The sequence below is a fragment of the Adiantum capillus-veneris genome, chromosome 13 (genome assembly GCF_014529385.1).
Source record: "Adiantum capillus-veneris isolate H3 chromosome 13, ASM1452938v2, whole genome shotgun sequence".
NCBI lineage: Eukaryota > Viridiplantae > Streptophyta > Polypodiopsida > Polypodiales > Pteridaceae > Adiantum > Adiantum capillus-veneris.
In genome coordinates this window covers 14,279,097-14,302,956 of record NC_140943.1, presented here as the reverse complement: position 1 = coordinate 14,302,956, position 23,860 = coordinate 14,279,097, and the positions used below count along the sequence as shown (strand labels likewise).

The window sequence follows — 23,860 nt, the reverse complement described above, 5'->3', positions numbered from 1 at the left end:
TCAACCTATGGCAAGGGTAGTAGTAGGGACAGGAGCAACAGACCAAGAGTCCTCTCAACAAGAATTACTTCAACAAATCACCAATCAACTTGAGAGTCTGTCCATCAATCTGGTTCAAGGTGTAAGGGCTCCCCAGCCAGGAAATGAACGAAATAGACAAGAAGGTCAAAGACAAGCACGTGAGTACATTTGCTACAACTGTGGAGAGGTAGGTCACGGCATGTATTGTTGCCCCCATCCACGACGCTATCAAGGAAATGGTAATCAAAGACGGCCTCCTCGCCAGCAAGTCACTCCTCCTCGAGCTAGGCCACTAAATGGACAAAATGCACACGTGGCTCCATCAATCCAAATATTGAGACCCCCTCCTCCACCACCACAAGCACCAGCAGAGATCCCTCCACTACCATCGGGAGGGGAGGACAGGGCTGTCTCTGTCATAAGTCTTGACAATGGTAAGGATAAAGGGAAAGAAAAAATGAAGGAAGCTGTTGCCATGCCAATAAAGAGAGTTAGGAGACAAAGAACTGATGAAATGGAAGCTTCAGAGCCGGATAAAGGGAATGAGGGTTCCTCCCAAGTGATAGGAGACAAGAAAAGGAAGAGTAGGTCAAGGAGGCACATAGGAGTAGAAGACTTTCCACTTGGGGTAGGATCCATACCTTACGACCTGGTAGCAGATGTGAGTAAGCAAGGACCAAAGATTTCATGGCAGCAACTCCTCCACCTTTCCCCAAAGATGCGTAGAACCTGGTCTAAGATGGTAAGCACCAGGAGGGCTAAGGCAAAGTCAGTTGGGTCTATTAGTGCAAGAGGCATGAAGGATATCGTGCCAGTCATTGATGCAGAGATTAAGAGTCAGCGAGTGTCCAATGTGTACGTAGATGGTGGAGCCGAGATTTGTGTTATGACAGAGAAATTAATGCATAGGTTGGGTTTGGAAGTAAACGAGCAAACTTCCTTACAAGGTAAGATGGCAAACAATGTAAGGGTGGCTTGTGTGGGAAAGGTTAATGGAGTGAAGGTTTCAGCTTTTGGTGTGGCAATCTCAATTGATGCTTATGTGATCCCAACTAAGGGGGAGGGCTATCCGCTAATCCTTGGAAGACCTTGGCTTATGGCTATGAAAGCTAGGCAAGATTGGGAGACAGGTTCCCTTGAGTTGCGACCAAATCATAAGGTAGGTGGCAAGCAACAAAAAATTGTGTATGACATGAAGCAGGGTAGACAACAAGACCTAGAGATGGAGACTTCTATGGATGAATGGAGCACAAGCAACTGCTCTTTATATGAGGATGAGTCATCTGAGGAGGATGCTAGCTCTTTGGAAGTCATGGGTATAATACTGCGAAACCCAGAAGGAGAAGGTGGTCAAGACTCTCTAAACAAGGAAGAAGCCACAGGGTTAGAGGAGATGCTAGCTAAGGACCTACTAGAAGAAGAGAGAGAACCCTATTTGTAGGTACTAAAGAAGCATGCTGGCCTCTTTATAACTGATTACGAGCACATTAAAGGAGTGACGGTAACCCAACACCATATCCAATTAAAGGAAGGTGCCAAACCAGTGGTGTAAAGGTTAAGGAGATTAGGGCTAGTGCAACAAGATGCACTCTTAAAAGAAGTAAAAAGATTACTCAAGGCAGGATTTATCTACCCAGTGGAAGATTCTGAGTGGGTGTCTCCAGTTGTGGTAGCACCAAAGAAAAATGGGAAGTGGAGAGTATGTGTGGATTACAAGCCTCTAAACGCAGCCACAAAAAGGGACCATTTTCCTTTGCCTTTTCAAGATGAAATACTAAATGAAGTGGCTGGTCATGAAAGGTACACAGTGTGTGATGGGTACTAAGGCTACTTCCAAATCAGAATTGCAGATGAAGACCAAAGAAAGACTACCTTCATAACACCTTGGGGGTGCTTTGCTTATAGAGTTATGCCTTTTGGTTTAACTAATGCCCCAGCTACTTTCCAGAGGTTTATGAACTTGGTGTTTCAACCTTACTTTGGTAAGTCCATACGAGTCTTCATTGATGATTTTTGCATTTACAGCTCTAGGGAAGTACATCTGTCCAAGGTTGATGAAGGTTTCACCCGTCTGGCCCAATTGGGTGGGCAATTGAATAAAGACAAGTGCCACATAGGTGAGAGCAAGGTCACTCTACTAGACCATGTTGTGTCTCAAGATGGTATCGAGGCTGACCTTGAAAAGGTAAAGACATTGTTAGCTTTACCTACTCCTTCAAACGTGAAGCAACTAGTCTCCTTCATTCAAAAGGTTCGCTACATGGGACGATTCATACATCTCCTTTCTCAGGCAATCTATCCTTTGCAGCAGCTCACTAAACACACTACATTGACATGGAGTGAGGAGGGTGAAAGGTGCTTTCAAGAAGTTAAAACCATTTTGAGCTCATTGCCTGTCGTCCTACAACCCACATGGGGTGAATTATTCTATGTAAATCCTAGTGTAGGTCCAGAAGCTCTAGGAGTTGTCTTGATGCAAAAAGACCCAAAGACATCTCTCATGAGACCAGTCTACTTCTCTAGTAGAGTGATGACAGCTGCTGAAAAGGGTTTCAGCGCAACTGAGCAATTGGTGCTAGCTCTTAAGTTTGCAGTGGAGAAGTTTCGGGCTTACTTACTTCCGAGACAATTTATGGTGATCACAACTGAGGAGGTTTTTCCATATGCCCTACAACACATGGAATTGTCTCAAAGAATAACAAAGTGGGTGGTGCAGTTTAAGAGTTTGACTACACACTACAAGTAGAGGATTCCATCCGTGCTTGTTTGGCAGATGTCCTCACTCAAAGGTGTTATGAGAAGGCCAAGAAAGAGCAGGCTACTTCTAGCATTTAAGAGCAGGTAAGGTGGCTGTTGAAACTGGAGGTTCTGCACATGTCAGGGGGGGATTTGCAGGGGGGAGGTGGTAGCTGGGTCCTCCTGAATATCAAATTCTCAAAAAATCCTCAACCATGGCTTCTTTTGACATGTGTTCTTTGAAAAAATCAGCATGTCTCTTATCAACTCAAAAGTCTTTATCTCTGTTGACTCACCTTTACCATAAGATTTTTCTCTTTTCTCCTCCTGTAACTGCATTGTTGATGCCTAATCACTGCTTCTAGTAACAGTGAACTGTTACTTAGCAAATACTTATGGTGCAGTAAAAAATATTTACCATGGGTAAAAAAAGTTACTGTAGGTAAAAAGTGATTTGTATTTACCATGTAGGTGAAAAATATTTAGTGTAGGTAAAAAATATTTACTGTCGGTAAAAAAGTGAAAACGGAGTATGCTGTGCTGTGAGTCCAGACGAACATCCTCGTGTAAATTTCACTAGAAATTCACACCTAGAATGGGCTATTCCGTAAGATATAGGTCGTAGGTATGCATAAGAGCTCGTTCCCACGTATCTTCTGTCCATGGCACTTTTTACTCTTTGGTGCTTGTGAAGTAGATTTTTCTTCTCTTTCGAGATCCCTTGGACTAGAGTATCCCCATCTCCCCAACAACTGACTGTGCCTTTATTGCATCTTCAGAAGGGGTCGTAAAAACCATGCATCATGTGGGTCCTGCTTTACTTTAATGCCTTCGGGTCTCTCGGGCCCCATCGGACGGGGTCCAGTAAGTTGGTGGGAACTCGTCTTTAAAAATAGGCTACTCGACAAGACTTTGCAAGTTGGTTAAACTTCTTCTGTTGCTTGTGCTTCTTCTAGGGTTTAGGCCTCTCGGCTGGGATTTGCAGGTTGGCTCCGTTCTTCAGTGGCTTGACACATCAGCAGTTTGTGACATATATAGGGGCTAATGCTTCGAGGAGTGGAACTCTATCACTCTGTGTCTCTGTTCTAACTTCTACGACGTGATGTTCTCTCTTTCCAATGCACTTAGGGTGATTTCCAGCCTGCTGCCCACTTTGAAAACACCAGCAAGGGGCTCACAAGGCTTCTTTGCAGAGAATTTTCACTTGGTCATATGTAAAGCTAAGTGACGTTATGTTACAAGAGTGTATGGCTCTGTGTGTCATGTGGACATGCTTTATCGACTTCCAGAGCAAGTTTTCCCCTTCTTCCTAGGAGTGTCTAGAATCCTAGGAGGATTAGTACCGACAATTTTGTGAGCCTGTTGGCAGGACCTGCATGTCCGGATGAGTCAATTTGATTATATTTTCCAATTTTGGAACCCTCTTGTAAATGGTTTGTACAAGCGTTTTGACAGATGTTATTACACTAGGGTGGGCATCTGGGATGACGTGCATATAGTTCTAGGTTAGAGGAATCCAACGAGCCATTCCCCGCGTCAATCGGATTCGTGGATCGATAGATGTGTGACAGTTTCACCTCGAAACTACCTAACTTTTTAATAAATCATCTTAATAATTTATTTGTTGGGTGTGGTGGACATATTGCCGTACCTAAGCCTAAGGAAAGTCATAAATCAATTTTCAGCCCTATAAAGGGAGTCAAGGACTAAGCGATACATCATCAGATGCACTAGCGCTAGAGAAAGGAGAGCCAATGTTTTGATGCAAATCAGCCTAGCGTTTGTAGAGAGGGCATATCAGCCAGTGCTTTTAGCCAACCAGCCCCAACGCTAGCATCCAGCAACGTATCAGTTCAGCCTTTTAGTTTTCAGCCTGTTCCATTGCCGGAATTCGGCTCGGAACTGCATTTGCGTGTTTCTTGTTGTGGTTTGGTACTTCGGCAGCCCATCGAGCCTCCTTTCGGCCATTCCCTTGTTGGCATAGAGTGCTCCATTACTGTCCATCATCGTCGTCATCGAGATCTGCGTTGAATGCTGCGTCTTACGTTCGTAGATCTGCATTTTTGCAGCCAGCTTTCAGCCCTTCATTCTTCTCGAATTGAGAACGCAATTCAGCCCCAGATCTACCCCTTGGTGGCCATCCGCAATCGCACATCAAGAAGGATCCAAAGGTGCATCAAATCAGCCCTGGAGGTGCCTCGTCTTGAGAAGTTACCATGGTGGCAGTTGTCATTTGAGTCAGTAGAGTTTGCACTTGAGGTATTGCATGTCTGTACATTTCATTTACGCAATCTAAAGCAAATACCACATCGGCAAAGGGGTGGTTGACTCTAGAGAGTTTTGGTTGGGACCCCATCGGGTGTCATTCTCCTCTTCTCCCTCTCTCCCCCCCTCTACACATCTCTACCGCACTCTCTTTCCCTCTCTTCAGGGAAAAGTAAAAGGAACCATTCTCAAGCTCAAAGGAATCACTAAGGCAAGGAAAGGATTTGTGGAAGTGTAAAACCTAGATCTTCACTATATCAATTTCACTACATTTGACTAGGAGGTAAATCTTGCATCTTGCAACTTCTGTAGGCTGAAAACAGAGTAAAGCCCCAACAACTTTTCACCACAAAACTTTTGTCTCAAAAGATGGATGCCTTGATTAAGGGCACCGAATGCTGAATCGGACAAAGAACTAGTAGATCGATCATATCTGCCAAGGGAACGTACTTTGATGCTAATGTGGCCCTCTCCATTAGAAAAGCCACTCTTGGAGAAAACACAAGGGGAGGTAGAAAACGCCACTAGGCTAGGGACAACAGAGGGAGAGAGGGGGTTGTCCGGTGACAAAATGCTCCAAAAAAGCGAGCTCTAGCAAGGGAATGAGGGGTCGCAAGAGCCAAACGCAGAGACGCAAGAGAAGAGAGAGGATTGCCACGGCAAGAGCCTCCCGAATGTAAGGCGATCCCTTTGGCTGCACAAAATGCAAGCAATCAGCAGCCGCAGGGCCAAAAAAAAAACACCAGAGCAGCCTAGGGGATTGATACCATGCGGGTGCGTGTGCGGAAGGGTGTAAAGAGAGCAAGAGAGAGAGAGTAAGTTGTAGACAAAGATCACCTATGTCAGGTGCAGGGGAAGTGTTTAAGGATCTAGTACTCCACACAAACACAAGGGACACTATTCACTTGAAAGAATTGAACTGAATTGAATGAAAGAGAGAGACACAAGAGAAAGAGAAAAGAGAGACGACACGGGATGTCAAGTTCCAAACCCTCAAGGGCCCCCTTGCTCTTTGCCAGAGCAAGTACTTCCTTTATTTCTTGCACAATGCTGATACAATGACTAAATGCTGAGATGTTGATGCTAATGGGTACTAATGCTACTGATGATGGGTACTGAGGGTTAAAGCGTGAAGGAAAGACTACCGGGAGATGCGCGAGGTGAAAGAGTGCAGGTCTGGGCCAGGTGTAGCCAAGTGTGAGTGCAAGGAAGCCGTAGCGTTGTAGATCGAAATGAGAGAGAGAGAGAGAGAGAGAGAGAGAGACTCTTCTTCACACTTACAGGTGGACAGATTACATGGCATTATGCACCTCCTCAGTGGTTTCTCCTCCACTCCTCATACAGACCACCATGAGCTTGTTCTAGTCGAGTTGTCACTATAGTGGCTCTCAACCTTACATTCAGCTTGTACACCCCACGTGATAGGCTATTTTGGCATCCGTTGGGGATTATCTTGTACTCAGTAATATATAGCCCTGTTTTTTCCAAAAAAAAAAAAAAGAGAGAGAGAGAGAGAGAGAGAGAGAGAGAGAGAGAGAGAGAGAGAGAGAGAGAGAGAGAGATAATGGAATGAAATGTTATATTAACGTCTTCAAAAGGCCATAGTGACCTATGAGACCCGAAAGTTACAAAGTGGTGGATCTGATACAAAGTCAGAGTAACAAAATAACCTAACAACAGTACAAAACAAAGATATATACTATGGGGTCCTAAGTTGATCTATGTGAGCCAAGCAACAAACTAAGCAAAAAATGGGCGGTTTGTTGGGATAGCTGAATCACAAGAGATCTATCATCGGTCGTTGGCGAATCTCATCAATTTTCTCCATGGTTAGTAGTCTGATCGGGCGTCGTGCATGCCTGGCCAGCGTGCTCCGAATTTTCTGTCGTAGCCTCCGTCGATGCTGTGTAGTTCTTCGCAGTCGCAGGCACCTGGATTTCCCCAATTCAATCGCTCGGTCAATCAGTGTGCCTCTGGTGTGAGACGAGGGGGAGCTCTGCCATGGGAGTGGCTCTTGCGGCTGTCCCGTGTCTACTCTGAAAAAGTCTGTGATCCGTCTTTGAGACTGGCTAGCCTCTCCATTCATTAGGCTATCTCTGTGTCTGCGCAGCTCGAGCAAGAACAAACCCAGACATCTCTGATCTTTGTATCCCATGACTCTTGAGAGTGGTCCAAAACCCTCTCTGAACAAGCAGTGGAATCTGCCTTGTATCTCGTAGTAGACGGGGCAGCGGAATGTATAGTGTAGCTCTGTCTCAGGTTCCATGTTACACAAGGGGCATGTCTTGTCTTCTGCTAGTACTCCGCTGTATCTCCCAGCTTCAATCTGCAACTGGCCAATAGTACATCGTATCCCATGAGACAAGTGGGTATCCATGTATTTGGGTCTCGTCACAAAACCATCTTCCGTAAGCTGGAGAAGGTGGTCTCTGTAGAAAGCCATCTTCGTGGCCAATTCCTGTGCTGGTTGTATCCATGTCCTCCTGGTGTCTAGCGTGAGTGCAAGGAAGCCGTAGCGCTGCAGATCGAAATCACAGAGAGAGAGAGAGAGAGAGAGAGAGAGAGAGAGAGAGAGAGAGAGAGAGGGTTTGCACGATTTGGGGAAAACTCACTTGTTGAGTTTTTGGGCTTTCCCACTTTTATGACAAGTGACCTTTAAAAAATGTGTCTAGATTCAATGTGAACCTGGACAAAGTATAAAAATGTACAAAAGGGATTATTTAGGCCTTTAACCCAACAGTGGGGTGCTGAGGTACTGATGGGTTCTGTGTCGACGACGATGAGGTATTGATGGGTTCTATGTCGACGATGATGATGACGAGGTATTGATGGGTTCTATGTCAACAACAATGACGACGACGAGGTACTGATGGGTTCTGTGTCGACGACGACGATGATGTCAACGACGACAACGACGACGACGCTATGGCTGAATGCCGAAAACTGCTAGCGATGTCGATGGCTAGGGTCTACAACCACGACGAGGCTAGGGGCTGAAATCGGTGGCAATCATGGCGTGAAAATACTGGCTGTTCTGACTGAAAACGGTGATGATCAAGGGCTGCAAACGCTGGGGAATTGCTGGGTACTGCTTGGTGCTACTGCAAGTCCCTGTGTCTTCTGGTGTCTTTAGCGCCCAATAGGCTTCCTTTATAGCCTCCAAAGGCTGGGTCGAGCAGGGTCTGGCTGAAACGCCACGATTGGGAATGTGGAGGGTCATTTATTAATAATGCCAGCCAAGAGGTGGTTCACATGCAGTAAAATGCCTACATGCTGAAATGCAGTACTGTGCAAGAGAGGGTATGCAACTATGACCGACCTGGGCATGCATGTCCTGCTAGAGGCTCACAAAGTTGCCAAGCTAGGTCCTAAGCTAAGACTCATGCTAGACTGTAGCAGAAGCATGTCCATGTAGCGCAAGTGAAGTGTGCACGTGACAACCTAACTTTGGTAACATAACACCAGCTTACCTACCCTAAGCACATATATAGTGAAATAGGTGCAGGTAAGGCAATCACCCACCAAAAGTACAGCTGTGGGGAAAACCTAAAATCCCCAGAAAATGGGAAACCCCAGGTCTAACCCAAACATGACCGGACAGAATTGCCTAAAAGGTTTTGGCCACGCAATCTACATGCAATGCAATGGGTGGCTAGCCCGGGAAGACCACTAGCCATACAAGAATTCCAAAAATCACGTAGTAGCGGAGGGGAAACTCTTAACCATTTGGTGATGACATATCTCCAACAAAGGAGGGGTTGCCTTTGATGAGAGGAGGCCATAGCTGATAACTCGATGGAACTCAGATTTGCAACAAAATTCAGCGAGAGGATAGCTATGATATAATTGCCATACAAATGATATCAACCCTCCACATTGAAGATGAAACTCACAAAACCAAGGACTTGATGAAATCTCAACAAGTCTTTTCAAACCTCTACTACGATGCAACAGATGAGTTAGAAGACCATTCAGCTACCAGCTAAGATGATTCGAGCTCAAAAAAAGAACATGTGAGAGCTAAGCTACTCATGAAAGGAGGGGAGGAAAAGATTTTTGACTTTCCTAACCAGAAACCGAGAAGACAGAAACTGTATAGACGAAAAAGAGACACCAAAAACATGAAAGCTAGACCTATGCCATCAGCCTCCAGTAGAACACAATTCCTGATGCAGATAGATGCACATGATTGTGTCAAGGACAAAATCACTCCGCAAAAACTTGCAGAATGGGTTGTTTTGGGAGCTAAAATTTGCAGACTGAGCCACCCAAACTTTTTTACAAATTTAATGTCTTAGCTGAGCCCCCAATCCCAGACCAAGAACGAGCACTTATTGTTAATGGCATGGACAGCAGCCAAGCAACACACAAAACACACACACACCACACATGCAAGCCACTTAGCAGAACACACAGCATAGAGGGAAAACAGGAACATAGGAAAAACCGTAGAGAAAGACAAAGTAAAGATGACAAGCACGAAATCAGAGTCACAACAGAAAAACACCCTGTAGTCTCTGAGAGCCATTAGAAGCGGGAACAGTTGCGGGGATTGCTTTTGCACTCTCTACTGAGCCGGAGGGTTTTCTTCCATCAACATGGAATCAAACAACAAACAAATACCCAGCCAGGGCCCTGACAGTTGAGGTTCAGGACCACCGATTCGCATGTGCAGGTCGTCCTGCTTTACCATCTTCTCTATCTTCTTTCACTCTCTTGTCATTTCAGTTATTTCAAGCTGTTTTGAAGTGCTAAAGTTGATACCTTCAAGTGTGGAGATTCTGGTAGTTCACTGTCTTTCCTTCCGATCACTTGTCTGAGACGAGTACAAATATATCACAATTGCTGAAGGGAAGCTGTCATGATTGGTCATCCCCTGCTTGTGTTCAATGGGTTCTTATTTCTAATGGTCTCCTTGGTGTACAGTACATTCTCTCTACCACTGCACTTTACTCCTTTTGGTAGACATTAGGTTTGTATTCAAATACTAAAATAATTGTGCAGGAAGCTCGAGCACTTTTAGGACGTTTGGAATATCAAAGGGGAAATGTGGAGGCTGCTTTACAAGTTTTTGACGGCATAGATATTAGCACAGTCAGATCTCGGATGAAAGCTTCTATAACAAGCAAGAGTTCTCAGCGACGAGGCAGATCCAAGAATGATATTTCACATCCGTTGTCTCTACATGCGGCTAGCTTGCTACTCGAGGCTATCTACTTGAAGGCCAAGTCTTTGCAGAAGCTTGGACGTTTAACAGGTATTAAAGACTCCTCATTGTCATACCTGTCATGTGTTCGTGCCTTTTAAACTGACACACTGCATTCGGACTCCTCTGCTGACAGGGATTGCAGCATATGTAGTTGCCAAATCATGCTGTTTTACTGTAATTGCAGATGATTACTCCATGTGATTTTGTACCACCTATTAAAAAGTTTAGTTTCCTTGTGCTGCAGATGCGGCCCTAGAGTGCAAGGGAATACTTGATACTGTGGATGTGGTTTTCCCACAAGGCATGCCTGATTCGTTGGGTGAAAGTAAGCTACAAGAGACTATCAGTAATACTGTAGAGCTACTTCCAGAGCTTTGGAAACAAGCAGGCCAATATCATGAGGCAATGCCTGCTTATAGGCGTGCTCTACTCCATCAGTGGAATCTCAATCCTGAATGCTGTGCTCGCATACAAAAGGAGTTTGCAATATTACTACTGTATGGGGGTGTAGAAGCAGGGGCTCCCAGTTTGGCTTCTCAAGGTGAGGGGTCATTTGTGCCCAAAAACAACCTAGAGGAGGCTATCCTTTTATTGATGATTCTTTTGAGAAAGATCTCGTTGAGAAGAATTGCTTGGGACTCAACTGTTCTGGAGCATCTCACTTTCGCATTGTCAATGTGTGGGCAGACAGAAACCCTAGCAATGCAATATGAGGAGGTGCTTCCCGGCATCTTTAGCAGGGCTGATCGTTGGTATAACCTAGCTCTCTGTTATAGTGGGGTTGGTAAAAAGAAATTGGCTCTAGATCTACTCGAAAAGTCTTTGCACCATTTGGAAAAGCCCAACGACGTCTCTGCTCTGTTACTGGCAGCAAAGTTATCTTGTGAAGATAATGATACCTCTAGTAATGCAATGCAGTATGCACACAGAGCCATAGCCAACATGAAGGAAGATTCTCACAGTCGAAAATGCGTCGCCTATCATATCCTTGGTTCATCCATGGGTAAGCAAGCGAGGCTTGCTTCTCTTAATACACAGAGAGCCTTTTTACAGAGAGAGTCCCTGAAGGCTCTGCAAGACTCTGCTATGCTTGATGGAGAGAATGCAAGTACATATTTTGACCTCGCACTAGAATATGCCGAGCAGAGAAACTTGACTGCCGCCTTGGATTGCGCCAAAAAATATTTGGACCTGACCGGTGGTTCAGAGGTGCAAGGGTGGAGGTTGTTGGGGCTAATTCTTTCAGCTCAACAGCGATACTCTGATGCTGAGAATGTGCTGAATGCTGCTTTGGACGAGACTGGCACATGGGAACAAGGTGAGTTACTAAGGACCAAAGCCAAGCTGCAAATGATACAGGGCAAGTCAACTGAGGGAATCAAGACATACATGCGACTTCTAGCCCTGGTTCAAGCTCAGAGGAAGAGTTTTAATGCTCGAAGCTTGAAGGCGAAGGTAACATGACTGTTGCCTATGAGTTTTGGAAAGAAATGAAGATTTTAGTTCTCTTGCATCCTTTCACTGTTGAAAGGCAAGGATCAGACATTTGGCAAGCACTCGCAAGTTGCGAATGCCACCTTCAATTGAAAGGATTGAAAAGAAAGCCCAAAGAGATTTTAGTGCCTGGATGGAACATAGGCTAGAACAGGACGTTGAGACCGCTGTTGGGTTGGCATGGTTGTTCACGTCTCAACATTTTGTTTGGTGTTGACAGTTGGACAAAACTGATGGATGAATTTATAACTTGAGCTTAGCTTCTTAGAAAGGTCTTGTTGGTGCAGCTTCCATGTTGAAATCTAGAGATAAATTATTACAACTTCTAAGTGAATGCTGAAGGTCTGCATATCAGATAAAAAGTGGTGCTTGGGAGAATTTTAGCCACCTTATCAACTGCTTTGTTGTGGCTGACTCAGTTCTTGGTGATTCAGGTTGATGGTGAAAAAGTGTCAGAAGTAGAGGTCTGGCAGGACCTAGCTGGGGTTTACACAACCATAGCAGCATGGCATGACGCTGAGGTGTGCCTTGAAAAAGCGAAAAGTTTAAAACTACACTCGGCAGCTACATGGCACGCGACTGGTAATTGTCTCTTTGCTTGCATGTATACCAAGCGTGTTTTATGGAAACCTCTACACTGCATTCAAAATTTGTATGTTGAATTTGCATGTAGGAGTCTTATACGAAGCTCGTGGTCAGCTACCTGAGGCGTCGGCTTCTTATTATAATGGGCTTGGAGTGGATCCTGACCATGTGGCCTGCAAGGTCTCCTTAGGAGCATTACTTCGGCGAAGCGGAGGCGAATCTCTACCAGTTGCTAGAAGCTTCTTAACAGATGCGCTCCGGCTGAATCCCACAAACCACATGGCTTGGTACAATCTAGGGATGGTACACAAGCTTGGAGGAAGGCCCTCTGATGCGGCAGATTGCTTTCAGACTGCATACTTGTTAGAGCAGTCAGCTCCGGTGGAAGAGTTCAGCTCACTTGATAGTCTGTGCTGAAATTACTGGGCAAGAATATGGGCTGTGCTTGTGGGCCTGGACCTTGTGTTCTAGAATGCTTTTTGTCCCCTCCATTCGTTGACCTTGTGTTATCATCACCTCAAATTGATCAGTGCAACATCGGGAAAAGGCTTGATTGTTTTAGGTTGAGGATGCGCAGGCCACACTGTATAGAGAATAAAACGATGCCACTGATTTTATTTTCTCCTCAAGACTTCAATATTGCGCGGATGCTACAGCCTGAAGAGTGGGTGGTGAGATGACATCGTGCAGTCTGTGAGCAGCCAAATGAGAGAGCCAGTCAAAGAGGGCAAATTTGCTACTTGTCTTGGCCAGCTCCAAAAAAGGTAACAAGGTATCTGCCCAACTTTGTTGCATGTGCTTCCAAGTTTTCCAAGGTTCGGTCACAGCAACGGGTCTGGATGAATGCTTTGAAAATGCATCACCTAGTGCAAGATGAGTGTCCTTGTCCCATTCCTGTGTGGGGTTTGAAAGTGCAGGCATCACGTGGCCAATGGAAGAACAGGCGTTAAACTTTTTCAGACATTCTTTGTACAAACTAATTTGTGTTGTAATTTCTTAATATTTCAATGTAAGCTTAAGATATTCCATGCACTCAGTGCTCTACATGTCTTTTTTGCTACAACTCTGCGGACCAATCGGCTTTTCTGACCTTGACCACTATCCTGTTGTGCACGTCTTCCCTTTGAAACCCATCAAGCTTATAAAAAATGTATGTGAGTGCACAATTCTTGGTCACTTCAAACTCTTGATAGCTTAAGGGTTTAAAGAAAGTTTTATTGATGTGCTTTGGAGGCTGAAGTCAACCTATAAGGCTAAACCGTATACATCTTTGTTACACTCCACTTGTAGGTATCAAGTGACATTAAGGGATTTTGTGATCATGTTGATGAAAGAAAAAATTATTCCCCCCTTGTCACCAATGAAAAAGCAATTGTAAGATTGGTTAGGTCTCTTGAAAGTCTACAAACCAGCTAGGCATGACATGTAGGATCGTTTCTTGACCAACTTTCATGGATATTGGCAAGCATTTAATTTGATTTGATTCTTGATACACAGAGAGATGACTCAATGGCTTCTAAAACATGTTGGTTGCTTTGAAATGTTCATTGTTTCTAGCATTTCCAATTATCTTTAGTGATACTAATTTTTTTTGGGGGGGAGGGAGGAGGTGAGAAAAAGAGAGTGAGCAAGCTTGTCAATAATTCATAGAGTCTAGGATATATTGTGGGATTGATTGCTGCATGGTTTGTTATATATTCTTAACATTGGATGAATTCTAGTTGGGGTTTCTTTTGCGGAGGAGAGGGGGTGTTAGCACAAGTGTAGGACGAGGGGGCACACCTCCTAGGAAAGGGTGGCTATAGGCATGCAATAAAGGGAAGATAAAGCCAGGGGCCAATAATAGGTGTTGGATGGAGATAAGCATGCATTAGTCCCTTGTCCTTTCATTGCTATCATAGCTATGGTGGAGGAAGGAGGAGGAGGTCTCTCTTTACTATGTAGATCTTTAGAATTCAAAGCCAATCGTTTTCTATTTCTTTGAAATATCTCTGCATAGAAATCGATTCTGAATACTCTTCGGACAAGTCTCCCCGGAATCATTGTGGTTTCTAACTTTGTAGAAAAAAGTCGAATTACTCTATGTACACTGACAAGTGGTCAAAAAACACAGTTTTGGCTTGCAGAGTTTTGACAGAGAAGATTGATGTTGCCAAGTATATGTAAAGCTATGCAAGAGCTCGAATTCAAAGAGTGAGGTCACGCAAAGGAGCAAGCGGCTATGTAACCCATATCGTGGAGGAACGAGGATAGACAAGGGAAGCAAGGCGTGCACAACTGTGAAACAAGGTTTTTGATTGGCATTTATGTTGCCCTATGGATATTATTTTGCCTCGTTGAAAGTACAACTCCTCATTTATGATTGAGTTCTTCCATTCTAACAATCAAGCATTATGTCTTTTCTATTGGTAAGCATGGTTATGAAGCATAGCTCACTAAATAAGGTGGCATTTATTTTGTCGGCTCTTTATCAATTTATATAGCAAGATTCAATTGAGTATGACTCACAATCATGAAGCCAGGGGCTTGTTCTTTAACACCTTTTATTCGACACAGATGTTATAGATTTATCAAGCATTATTTTTTCTATTGGACATGGTTGCCACAAGATTATTTGCTAACAAAGTACTTATCAATAATTTTGCAAAATTTTTAGGCCTCTTGGTGGGTATGATTTTTATGGTTTATTAACACTAATGGACTTGAGTCGTCTAAGCTGGCAGAAGATTGAAAGTTGAGCTTAACTTTTCCAGTTGTTCTCCAAGTACAACATCAAGGATGTTGTAAGACATCTACAGAATGTGCCAGTATGATGCGCATAACTCATTTATGTTTATTCTTTCAACAAATATAGTGTAGATTTTATCATTATCTCTATGATGTAGTATGGTATGCTTTATGAGTGCATTGCCTTGATAAACATTCAAACCAAGTTCAATTCTCGTCCACATAGACTCTATGAGTACACATGTTTACTTATAACATTGATCATATGTATTATCTTAGTTACCAATTATTGGACTATGAGAGCTGGTACAATTGAATGTGTGCCTTCTAGTTTTGGTTTCTAACAATTCTATTGCAGTATGTCTTGAAGATGGTATAGTGTATCATGAGTGTATCTCGAACAATGTGCAAACCAAGATAATTTTCACTACATCAAGACATTGCGTGTATAGTAGATGTGTTTCCAGCTCGATTTTTCACATCACTGTTTTTTTCCAAAGTATTATGGTGTATACAAGGCTCAGAGTAAGTACGAGTTATATGGCTAATTTTGAGTCTTCTTATTAGCATCACTACAGAGCAGGACACTACAAGCCAGAAGTTTGAAGTTCTTCTTGATTATATCTAAAATTACGTTTAGCTACTCAAATTAGAGGCAACATGCAACCATAAGGACACAAAGTTTTAAGCAAAGAGACGTAGGTGCAATTTTGGTGCGGCCATGATTGGGCACATTGCAACATCCATCAGATTGCGGAGTAAAGAAGTTGTTTGGATCTTGTTAAGTAGAAATACTCCATAGAAGGCTCTTCTTCTTTTATGAAGAATATCACTAGTTTTGGGATTTACTCCGCATGTGGAGAGTAAATGTACTTGTGGATTAAACACAGGGCACCAAACCTTTGTTATGTGTAATAGGAAAAATCCAAATGCTTTTGCTTGATCGATCCACATTAATAGTAAGCATTCCAATTTCCGAAAGAATTCTTTGGAGAAGAGAGAGCAATCAGTTTTCCTGAGTTAAGAGCATCTCGGTTGAGGTAGGCTCTATTATTAGTTTAAGCTTTAGGTACAAGTTTCTATTGGCCAAAGGAATATTCTAAGACGATGTTCGGTTCAATCATTTAGTTTAGCTTTTACTACAACCAGACACTTCCACACATGAGTACCAGATTTGGTAATTATCGAGTGGATCAGTTGACTTGATGCTAATGTAAAGAGGAAAACCATGATATTCTTATGACTGTTTGTCTCATTGATGTTTTCGAGGATGAAAAATCTCCTTCAAGGGGAAGTAATGTGAGGACAAGGGTAGGACCAAGGAGGCATGGCCCCTAGGCAAAGCCGTTTATAGACATGTACTGAAGGGGTCTTCTAAAGATAGAGTGAGAAGCCTACAAAAGAAGGTGGTTGGATGGAGATAAGCATGCAATATTCCCCTTGTCCTTCCGAAGGGTATGGCCTTGCTTATGCGATGATTACCTATTACTCTTGTCGCTTTGGTTTACAAGCTTTTTTCAAACTTCAATTAATAAAAATGCATTTAATAGCCTTATAATCTAATTTTCTCCTTTGGCATTGAAGCATAGGCTTGTGGACCTTAATGGCTCATTGCAACTTGCAAGTAACCCCTGAATAACACCATCCTTGCAAAACTTATCGCATTTCCCCAAAATGCAACCTTCATGGACATGTTTAGATGGTGCCTCAAGCGGAGGCAACTAAATAACCATATTTGGTTTCTATAAACACAACAAAATCTAAGTGATTTTGAGATAAAGATGGTCACTTCCGGGCATGTTGGATACATGTACATATATTGGTTTTATATATGGTAGTTGATGCCATCATGGATTTGATGTGCGTTATGTTTGATTTATGCGCATTGTGGGAAAAATATTTACACCCATGTTTGGTTTTTATGGTTGCATGCATTGCACGTTGTATGCTGGTTGCTCTCCCTATAAAGAGAAAATCCTCTTGGCATATGAGAACATTTGACTTGTTTTAAGGCTGTTTTTTTGTAGATTTGAGAGAGAGATTTGATAAAGTATTGGGGGTGAGTCCAAAGAAACCATGTATGTTCCTTATGCATTTCTAGTTGATGCAAATTAATATACATTGATGATCTCTTTATACCCTATTATGGCATGTGATGTTCCTCTTAGGCATGATTCAAGAAAGTTGTGTGTATATGGGGATTTCTTATAGTTGTTTGACTTTCGCTACTATTTGTGTGCATTGATTATGGTTATTGTCAATATGTTTTATCTATCATCTTTGTGGGTACTAAAACTCTCATATGGTGTCATTTCACATTTTTCACATAGTTTTGAAACATATATGATTTTTGGCTTTATTTACAATCTTTTGTGAGGTGTTTTGAAGCCAAGTGTGAGAAACTTTGATAGGTGGGTAAGATCGTTAGGGCACTCCTTTTGTACCCATGCCATTGGACATGTATAGACGAGTACATATGTTGTGTCAAGCATGGAATTTGCTTGTTAGTTTTGATGGCTTGATAACTATTTGCAATTAGTTTAAGCCGATTGGTTTTCTTATGCCCAAAATACTTGTCAAATTTTTCCCATGGCATTGTCATTGTTTTATGTGCATTGCCACACTAATTCATGGTTTGACATATTGTCAAAACTTTGCTTGATTTTCCCTAAACATTGTTTTTACCGTCGTGTAGTATAATGGCTTCTTTGTCAAAGGCCACTCTTGGACTTTTGTTATACAAGTGTAAAGAGGAAATTAACCATAAAGTTACACGGTGTGAAGTTAAAATATATGTCTCAAAATGATTGGAATTTGGGATTAGCTAGATGAGCCACAAAAGTCCAACATTACACTATCTTCCTTAAGACAAGGGTCTTGTGGGAGACAAGTCCTAGAGGAGAGCTTGCAGGAAAGGGGCTATTATAGGCTAGAATATATATAGGCATGTTGGGTCGTGATCTGCAAGTCTTGACTCACACCATACAAAGATCCATTCATGGAATTACAATTTCTATGGGTTTTTCCTAAATTTAAGTTTGATCGTACAAAAATTGAACTGGTGCATGTTATAGCATCTCAAGTGAGTAGCCCAATGTGATCCCAATATTTATTTTGGCTATAGGTATTTATTTCACTTATTTGTCAAAGTCTTGGGTATGGCAATTTACTGAGGGGTTTACGTAAGGGCCCTCATGCTAGTATATAAGTAGCACCTAACCCCCATAGTATAGTCACTAATTCATTGCCCAATTGGTTGGCTCAATAGAATCTCTCTCTCTCTCTCTCTCTCTCTCTCTCTCGTATTCTCCCCATTGCTCTACGTTTTTGCATCGTCGACTTTGACACGATATCAAAGCTATGTGCTTGATGAGCTTAGGAGGAACTGGTGCATGTTGACGAGACAAGAGCATTGACATTTATTTGCCTTGGGACGTTTTTGAACACGTTGCCAACAAGAAGCTTTGCCGACGGCATTTCAAAATGCTAGTAGCATTGGAAGCTTTTCCTAATGCTAGGTGTGGCCCTTCAACAACATTTTGAGACGCTAAGAGCCTATGTGTGGATTTTAAAAGTGAAAAGGTTGGCCTTGGGCAATGTTTCAAGACATTGACTACAGTTAATGCTTGGAAACCACTGCGTTTTGAAACGCTGACAGTGCTGCTTGGCCCGTCAACGTTTTGAAATGCAGTGCCCTTGAGGGCTTGGAAGGAAAATTTCTCATGTTACCCTTGGGTACATAGAGCTCTTGATTGGAAGGTAGGAATTCATTGAAAAGGTCGAGCCCCTTGGGGAATTGCAAGGTCAAAAGCTTTATTTAAAAGAAATTGCTAAGATTTGAAATATTGGGAGATGCTTTCTTTGAGGGCAAGTCTTAGGTCAATCTCATTATAGTAGCTGCCAATTTGCAGGAGTCGGTAGTAGCTGCCAAGAACACACGAAGAAACAGTAGCAAAGACGCGTGTAGAGGAGCAGGGCAATCCATAGCCGTATGTGAACGAGCCCACCGAGTTCATCTTTTTTTTCGTCTATGCTGCTACGACCAAGACGTGCTCGCATACGCACTAAGAGGAGCAGCTGCCGATGGGCACATGGCCCCGCAGGAGGGAAAAGCTAACCCTATTTTCTTTGTTGGGAATAACCATGAAAACAAGCATATATCTGACTCTCTTTTGTAGTCTCAATCTATGTATATCCTATAGTATATTAGCTTGCAGATTAAAGCATCCTTTCGCATAAAGAATCGTGAGCTATAACCATGAAAAGAAGCACATTTCTGACTCTCTTTTGCACTCTCAACCTAATTATATTCTATAGCATATTAACTTACATATTAAAGAATCCTTTCGCATAAATCAAAATGTCCTAGCCATTAATGCTAGACGGTGCCCTCAATAAGCAGTGTTTACTTGTGAAGTGTGATGTGCTAGTGTAGAAGTCACTATGCACAATTTACACATCTCTCTATTGTTTATTTGGTATGTGTGTATGTATAACCCGCTTATCACTTTGTATCTCTCTCCATCTACGAATATCAACCGAAGGTGACAAGTAGGAATGACCTTGGACCATTAATTAAGGTTAGTTTAAGACATGTTCCTTATCTAAGTTCAGCTTGTATCTATAATATATACATGTAGGATGCATATATAAAATTGCCAAATTTCAAGACTCTAGATCCCTTCCTTCTTTAATTGAGAGATGTTTGTTGTAAAAATTGGGCATCGGCTCAAAATAATTTACAATATACAGTAACTCTTGGGGAGGTCACCTGAAATACATGCACTTATCATACATGTTCGACATAGATTAAAAAGGAAAATGGTGTGTTACAATTTTTGAAAATGCACAAATAAGGGATTTTCCTAATACTCTTGAACACACATGATATAATAGTTTTACATACGAACGTTATTGTAGAAAATACGAATGATTGCTGGTCAAAGGTGTCTGGTTGGGTAATTCCTAAAGGTAGTTACTCCGATAACTGGAACAATGTATAATCAACTAGAGGTCCAATTGGAGGACTATAAAGAGGGTCCATCAAGGCGCCTGGTTGGGTAATTCCTAAAGGTAGTTACTGCATAACTGGAACAATGTATAGTCAACTAGAGGTCCAATAGGAGGACTATAAATAGGGTCCATTACTCAGTTTTACAGGCTAGCTATTGATCTCTATCTAGATCTCTTGTATCTCTTTTGGGAGCTAGTGCTTGTATCTTAGATCTCTGTACGCTCCTATATTTGTAACCCTAATTAAGCTCTGAGCAGACTTGACTCATTGTTGTATTGGCATACAAATATATTTCCATTTCCAGTCTCCAGTCTTAGTTTCCCAGTTCAGTTCATATTTCATTTCTAGTCTTGCTTTTTATTCCAATCTAGTCTAATATGGTCTTGACTTAGTCTGTCTGAACTAACTCTAACTGACCAACTTGGAATAGTTGTTATAAGTGTTCAGCTCATTCAATTTTGGCAATTATGGTAGCTTGAGATAAGTTGCTCTTGATCGACAAATTATCTCTCAGCTGGTGTTAGAGCTATTATACATCAGCCATGCTACCCAAAAGAGTTGCATGTGGTAGAAGGCTAGCAACCAGATTTATGGATGATTTAGACCGTTTCAATCCAATCCAAAAAGGGTTAGAGCGGGGCCCTGACACTGGCAAAGAACTTGGGAATGAGACAAATGTTCCTCCAGGACTAGGAACAACCGATGAATCAAGGGATTTTCAACACTCGGCCAATTTTTCCAAAGACGTGTAGAGAGAGCAGAAAGACGGACTAGATCTCATGAATCCCAGCATAGCAGGAAACACACTGAAGAAAGTGAGGGCAGCAAATGAAGTCACCAATCAATAGGACATAAACCAACAAAGAAGATGCTAGAAGACACAATAACTGAGACTAAATCTGACAATGATTGGGTAGCTGATAGAGATCATTTCAAAAAATGAAGATAGAAATACAGGAACCGAGCTCACCAAACAAGAACGAGTAATCACGAACATTTTCTAACCTAAATTTCATTTCCATTCTTCAAAGGAGGCAAGAAGGATGATCCAAATGTCCACATCCAAGCCTTTGAGCACTATGCTAAACTCAAGGGTATCCGACGAGGATGAATGGGGGAAAATATTTTCTCCAAACACTAAAAAAGGAAGCCAAAAAATGGGATTACCAGTATCTAGCTTGCCAACTTAGGTCCTATAATAAGCTCACTAAGGATTTTCTCTCGAAATATTCAAACAGCAGGGGGGATGAGGACATACTATGTGAATTAGATAAGATCAAACAAGGCAAGTTGTTGATCAAGAGCTACATAGAAAAGATTTAAGGAATTGACAGACAACTGCAAGAGCCTCCATAAAAAAAACCAATGCGAGCTTAGTTCCTTAAAAATTTTAGAAGCAAAAAGCTAAGGGAATAGGAGGTTCCAACACTTACAAAGAAATTTAACGATCTAGTGTAAAGGGCAACGCAATTGGAGCAAGAAGCCAAGAAGGAGAAAGGCCACAAGAAGAGACAGTCTAGTGACAATGAGCCATCAATTGAAGAGTCAGAATCCAACACTTGTTTCCAGTTTATCTGAGAGTGAGTTAGATGAAAAAGGACAAGGAAAGAAAAAGGGATCGTGGACAAAAAGGCTCAAGGAAATGTCAAAGCAAATTGCTGAAATAGCTAAGACAAAACCTTCAGTTAAGAAGCTGGAGATCTGATGCTCAAAATGTAAAATCAAGAGACCACCGATCTAAAGAATGGTCACAATGCACATATTCCAAGGCCTATGGCCATGTATGGAATAATTGTGGCATTAGGATTCATAATTTCAAAAAGGAAAAAGATGTGTCAATGATTGCACTAATGAATCCTGAGACATTAAAAGCAAATGGAGCCAGTGGTTTTAAGGACAATGAGACCAACACAGATACTAGTAGTGACTGAGGCAGATACAAAGGAAGTACTGGCCAAGGCAGAGGTAGAGGTGATTTTCAAAAAAGAACTACAAATTGTTACACTTTTGGGAAATAAGGTCACTTCACATCTCAGTGACCCGATGTTGCCAAACCAAAGGGATGTGAACATAAGGCACAAAAACTAGTACTAGTCAGAGTTGTAACTAGAAGTAAAAGAGTGATAATTGAAGAAATTCCAAATGAACACAAGAAGAAACAAACTATGCAATGAAGAAGTGGGAACAACAAAGATCTATATAGAAGGCAAAAGGGAAGAATAAGGTAGTTGATGAATGGTAAGAACAACAAGAGCTGGCAACTAAAATTATAGAGAATCTGGCAAAGAAAATGCCTAGAATAGCCAGAGTGTTCAGATGCTCGGACGATTAAGAAACTATCGTCTCAGCCTTTAAGGGCTCAGGAGGAGAACTTATAGCAAATAGGGGAGAAGACAATATTTGGATTGAATGAATCCATGATAGCTACAGGAAGTATGGCAAGTCAGACTTGACCAAAGTTGGAACCATTGAACTGATGAAGGACGGATCAGAGGGTCCAAAGGGTCGGCCAATGATTAGACAAGGGAAATCAGTTGAGTGGAACTATGAAGAAAACCAGGAGGAAAAGACTTCCACTTCAAATTGTACCTTTGATAATGAATAGGAAGAAATATATGCAAAGGTTTGCAAAAGGATTCAGAAATTGACAATAGAACTAAATGATATCAGATGGACCCTACCAAAAACTGCAAGATTCATAAGGCAAAAGAGGAAGGATGCAGTTGAAGCAAGAGCAATCCCAAGCGTCTTTACTTCAAAGGGCACTCGTACCATGTCCTCCATAATATTTTCACATAAAATATTACGAAGAAAAAAATCTCACTAAAAGACGTGCATTCAATGATTAAACATAGTTAAAAAAAAACAAAACATAGTGGCAAATACATCACATGGTGTGAAAATTAAAACATAGTATGACCAACCAATAAGTTTTGGTGTGTCTTACATAGAGAATAAGTTCATATGGACTAATCGATACAAGTCGAGATTTAGGTTCCCAATGACCGCAAATCCTGTGGGGGTTACGCTACTGGGATGTGTGCAGGTTGGGCTCCAATGGACAATGTGGAAAATAGTGGCCGATAGAGCGGTTGACCATGGCTTGGCCAATCTGGAACTATAGCTGGAGGTCTACTCGAAGGAGGAGCAGATGGAAGAACTGACTCTTGGTGATGTCGTAAAGGAGACGACGGTGGCTGTGACTGTGCTCTACGTGATACCTTGCCCACATGAAGAGTCGATCCTACACCACTAGGAAGCCGCCACTGCTGCTACGGTTTGATTACATGCCAAAAATAAATTTTTATCCCCGTCAATGTTGTTGCAATGTCGTTCTAGACGCTCACACTCCATTTCCAAGCCGCCACAGCCTGCAAGACTATCCAAACTGCATCCCCAATCTTTGTGAAGGTACCCAATAACCACATGTTTACAATAGCACAAACATTAGCAGACATTTCAATGACATATTAGCGGACTAGTTCAATGAAAAAATCGAGCATAAAAGTGTCCTCCTTGACTTACCGAGCAAAGAACTCGCTCTTCTCCACTCCAAACCAAAATGGTGCTCCAAGGACATCTAGTGTCCATGGCAAGTCTGGTAGTCGCTCTCGAATCATGTCACTATCAAACTCAAACCCATCGTTGTTAGCTGTCACATCTCTTGCTTGACGATCATATAGTGGAATCACTGGAAGGCCTTCAATTTTATGTGTGAACATGACCAGCAGTAAGGTCGCGACCTTCAATATGGGTACTGTTTTAAACAAAAAAAACACCAATATCTATCAACCATGAAATTCATGGAG

At 42.2% G+C, this 23,860-nt stretch overlaps 1 protein-coding gene across 3 annotated transcripts in view; it reads left to right on the top strand.

The window, feature by feature from the left end:
* LOC147443627 (protein NPG1-like) overlaps positions 1-13,342 on the top strand; it is a 51,830-nt gene extending 38,488 nt beyond the window's left edge. For all 3 annotated transcript variants that reach the window (XM_086526431.1, XM_086526429.1, XM_086526430.1), the window contains 4 exons: positions 10,027-10,279; positions 10,476-11,686; positions 12,160-12,307; positions 12,399-13,342. In XM_086526431.1, the coding sequence (XP_086382557.1) occupies positions 10,027-10,279; positions 10,476-11,686; positions 12,160-12,307; positions 12,399-12,727 (1,941 nt within the window). In that variant the 3' untranslated portion in view covers positions 12,728-13,342. The remainder of the gene's footprint in view (positions 1-10,026; positions 10,280-10,475; positions 11,687-12,159; positions 12,308-12,398) is intronic.
* Positions 13,343-23,860: the final 10,518 nt, after the last annotated feature.